The 4312-nt window shown below is 44.1% G+C and overlaps 1 protein-coding gene across 1 annotated transcript; it reads left to right on the forward strand.

The window, feature by feature from the left end:
• Nucleotides 1–656: 656 nt before the first annotated feature.
• Nucleotides 657–3974, forward strand: LOC147896923 (pentatricopeptide repeat-containing protein At5g27110-like). Its single transcript, XM_087381018.1, has 2 exons — nucleotides 657–943; nucleotides 1061–3974. The coding sequence occupies exons 1-2, from the start codon at nucleotides 898–900 to the stop codon at nucleotides 3568–3570; spliced, it is 2556 nt and encodes an 851-aa protein (XP_087237144.1). The 5' UTR covers nucleotides 657–897; the 3' UTR covers nucleotides 3571–3974.
• The last annotated feature ends 338 nt before the right edge of the window (nucleotides 3975–4312 follow it).

Consider the following 4312-nt stretch of genomic DNA (forward strand, 5'->3'; position numbering starts at 1 on the left):
CGTAAGTCTGAAGAGAATGAAGGTAATGAGCCATCTAAGGAAAGGTGGAGGTACGTTTGAGGCATCCAGTTCCAACAAAGGGAGATCAACACATTTTAGAGGAGAGGAAGGGTATCTCATGGAGCAAAGCCGAAGGCTCCCAGGTTGAGCACCTTGCTCAAATCATGCAACACCACTTCCTAGCTATACTGATCAACAAACTTCTTTCCCTCACCACAACTTTTTCTTGCCTAGCAGCAAATCCCATATTTACATTGTTGCTCATTGCTATCTCACAACTATCAATTGCCATGAAATCTTCTATATTTTCTTATCTTGAACCCCCCCATGTGTCAGATTTTCAAAAGATTTTTAGGAGAAATGTAGGATTGTGAAATTCTTCTTAAGTGCTCGGGGATAGCTTGGGGCTATTAATTCAATTCAATTTTGAATTTGAATAAGTCAGCATGGAGTAATGTGACTCTATGGCTTCTTACTTTCATTTGTAAGCTCTGGAAGTTGTCATACTACCTTTGACATCATGTTGCCACCCTCCCACTATGTTTGATCATACCATCAAGCTTGGCTTGTGCTTGACTAGAGTCGTGCACTCATGTGGGTCTCTAACCCGTCATAGACGGGTCATGCTACTCGTACATACACAGAGAGACCAAATCACAAACCCTGGGCATGAAATACATTCGTTACCTATATGTGAAATTCCCAAGGTTCCCCTGAGCATTCATAAACTGCACTGTTTTGAGCTCACATGCAGCAAGGCCTATTTGTTGGTGCTGACGACTGAGCAAGAGCTTGAAAACAACCCACAAGATGTATTTTAGACAGCCTTTTGATGATGGTGGCCAGAGAGCAGAAGCTTGAACTCAGCGCTTCAGCTCACCGGTGATTTAGCAGAGGATGATTCCTCGCATCGTTTTCAGACCCGCCCGGACTACTTCTGCAGGTGGGCTTTGTTTCTGAAAGTATATTTATGTGAGTAACCTCATCGAATTGAGTTGCTGATAGGATTCTTAATATTATATGAATGCAACCTTTTAAGCCTCCCTTTGCTTTGCTTCAGGATGGATTGAACGTTTGCAGCAGGCATTTGCCGGGCATCGTAGCCTAGGCAGCTTCTCCAGGGCTGCAATCGCTTCACCTAGCGATGCCCTTCTGTCGGATATCACCTCTCTTTGTAATCAAGGGCAGCTGAAGAACGCCGTTGACTTCCTGTATGCTAGAGATCCAGAATGCAGTTCTGCAATGTCGGAGACCTATGTTCATCTCCTAAACTGTTGCGGCAAGGTGAAGTCTCTCAAAGAAACCAAACGGGTGCACGCCCATATCATGAAAAATGGATTACAGTTTTTCCTGGCACACCGCATCCTCAGTATCTATGCTAAATGTGAAAGCCTAGAGGATGCAATCTGGGTGTTCGAGACACAGTGCTCTCAGAATGTAGTCGCTTGGAACGCCCTTCTCTCAGCACATGCAGAATTGGGGACTTTAGAGAACGCTAAAAGAGTATTCGACACGATGCCTGTTCGCAATTTGGTTTCCTGGAATGCAATGATCTCAGCATATGGAAAGCATGGACGCTTCAAGGAAGCCGTTCAACTTTTTGAAGAGATGCTGCACCGAGGACAACCAAAGGCAACGAAGAAGACCATTCTCAGCCTCCTGAAAGCATTTACCAAGCCAGAAGCACTTCCAGATGGCAAACTAATCTATGCCCACATTGCAAAAATCGGTTTGCACTCAAACCCCGAGGTTGCAGCCGCATGCATACAGATGTATGGCAGATGTGGTAGTGTTTCTGACGCACAGGAGCTATTTGAAAGCCTGCCTTTTCCTCGGGATCTTTTCTGTTGGGCCTCTATTATTTCGGTGTGCACACAGAATGAGAAGGGCGGGGAGGCTCTGCAATACTTCACACAAATGATCCAGGACGGGCTGGAGCCAACCAATTCCATTTTCATGAAAGCCTTGGAAGCATGTGCCAGAACAGGATTCCTGGCATACGGCAAGCTAATCCATATTCTTATTGCCAACAGGGGACTTGAGTCAACCATTACCGTGGCCAATGCGCTGATCTTGATGTATACCAAATTTGGATGTCTGGATGAGGCTCGTAAAGTCTTTGATGTGTCCCATCGAGATATTTCCTCCTGGACTGTAATAATCAAAGCATACGTACAGCATGGTAATGCAAAGGAGGCTCTTCAGCTGTTTCAAAACATGGAACAGGAAGGTGTGAAGCCAAATGCTCACACATTTAGCACTGTACTTGGTGTGCTTGAAGACCTTGCAGAGGGCAAGTTAATCCACTTCCAGGTTATTGTCGATGAACTAGAGTCAAACCTTTTTGTTGTGACTGCCCTTATCAATATGTATGCCAGGTGTGGATGTCTACATGAAGCTCGTGAGATCTTTGACAAGGTTAATAAGAAAGACGTGGCTTTGTGGACAACAATGATCGGAATATATGCTTGGAGTGGCAATGGTGAGGAGGCACTCGAATTGTTTAAAAACATGGAGGAGAAGGGTGTGAAGCCAGATAAAATGGCTTACGTTACTGTTCTTTCTGCCTGTGCCAGTGCAGCACATCTGGCAACAGGGGAGCTGATCCACACTCGCATAAAAGAGAGGGGTTTCGAATCAGACGTTATAGTAATGACTGCCCTGATCAACATGTATTCAAAATGTGGGAGCTTGGATGTTGCAAGGAGGTTGTTCAATGAATCTTCTCAACGAGATGTCGTTTTATGGACCACAATTATAGCAGCATATGCACAGCATGATGATCACACAGAGGCCTTACAACTACTAGAACTAATGCACTCAGAAGGTGTGAAGCCAAACAAGGTCACCTTTGTCACCCTACTTGATGCGTTTGCCAACTGTGAAGCTTTAGCCGATGGCATGATGATCCACAAAGAGATTGTTGACAGTGGACTTGAATCTGATATTACGGTTGGGACTGCCCTTGTCAATTTGTACATTAAGTGTGGAACTTTGCCTGATCTGCAAGAAACTTTCAGCAAATTACCTGAACTGGATGTTGGCCTGTGGAATATGGTGATTGCAGCATATGTACAGCATGGCAAGAGCAAGGATGCCCTGCGTCTTTTTGAACAAATGTGCCAGCAGACATTAGTGAAGCCAGACAAAATCACCTTCATCCATGTTCTCTCCGCATGCAGCCGTGCAGGTCTAGTCAATGAGGGTCGCCAGCTCTTTGACTCCATGAGATCCAATTATGGAATCATCCCTGTAGGGGAGCATTATGTTAACATGGTGGATCTTCTTGGCAGAGCTGGACTGTTTGATGAAGCAGAGCTTTATATTTCTGGAATGGTATCTGAACCGAGTGCTTTTGTTTGGATGACCATGCTTAATGCCTGCAAACTACACGCTGATATTGAACGGGGAGAGCGTGCTGCAAAACGTGTTCTGGATTTGGATGAGTTTAATTCTGAAGCATATGTCCTGCTGGAAAGCATGTATGCTGCAGCTGGAAGGTTGGATGATGCAGCAAAGATTAGGGATAATGCAGCGAAGGTTAAAGAAAAGGGGGCTGGGAATGTGTGAGCAAAGCTCATTGGATCTCCAAATTACGTTGTTGGGCTTTGCTTGAAGCTCTTGTTTTTCAAGTCCTACAAAAGCCATACACATTAAATATACTTTGCTGAACATGTATGTGCCTTCTATGTAGGCAATGTCTTTGCGAGATCGGATGTCTGCAAATACAAGGGACAAGCAGGATGAAATCCCTCATTGCATTCCAGTATTGACCCCCACCGGGAAGCTGTGGTTCCTTGAAGCTTATCTGGTTGTCTCCCCAATCAAAGAGATTATGTATAATCAACTCTGTCCATGCAATCCCCATTGGGGAAATCCATAGAATCAATGGAGAAAGCATTGTAGTCTGATTGCATTACTTTACTTGGATATCTTTATTGCTTCTACTTAGAGCCATCAATAAACCCAGCAATACAGAGAAACTTGTCTTTCCAACCTAGCTTTGTGTTTCTCCATCATTTTTTGGGTTCCTACATTACTCGATTCTTTTTCCTAGGTGACCTTGCATTTTATTGGTATAATGATTTCTACTTAATTTTGTAACCACAAAGAATCCAAATTTTGGGATTTAAAAGCTTCATTTTAGATAAATATAGATCCATGCTTGACACAACCCCAGCACTCCTAAAACTCTAATCTGCAAGCAAACACAAGAACCCCAGTACTCTAATCTCCAAATTTCAAAAGTGCCAAATCGCGTTTTTCTGCAAATTGCGTTTTTCGGCCTTTTTTGGCCGTTTCCGGGCCTCCG

The sequence above is a fragment of the Dipteris shenzhenensis genome, chromosome 11 (genome assembly GCF_047967505.1).
Source record: "Dipteris shenzhenensis isolate YYH24624 ecotype China chromosome 11, Dip_SZ_1.0, whole genome shotgun sequence".
NCBI lineage: Eukaryota > Viridiplantae > Streptophyta > Polypodiopsida > Gleicheniales > Dipteridaceae > Dipteris > Dipteris shenzhenensis.

What these genes read in the sequence shown, in the direction of transcription:
- LOC147896923 (XM_087381018.1), top strand. Translation starts at nt 898, where the DNA reads ATGATTCCTCGCATCGTTTTCAGACCCGCCCGGACTACTTCTGCAG. An exon ending in CGCCCGGACTACTTCTGCAG is followed by an intron (nt 944 to 1,060) that starts GTGGGCTTTGTT and finishes GCTTTGCTTCAG; the next exon opens with GATGGATTGAACGTTTGCAG.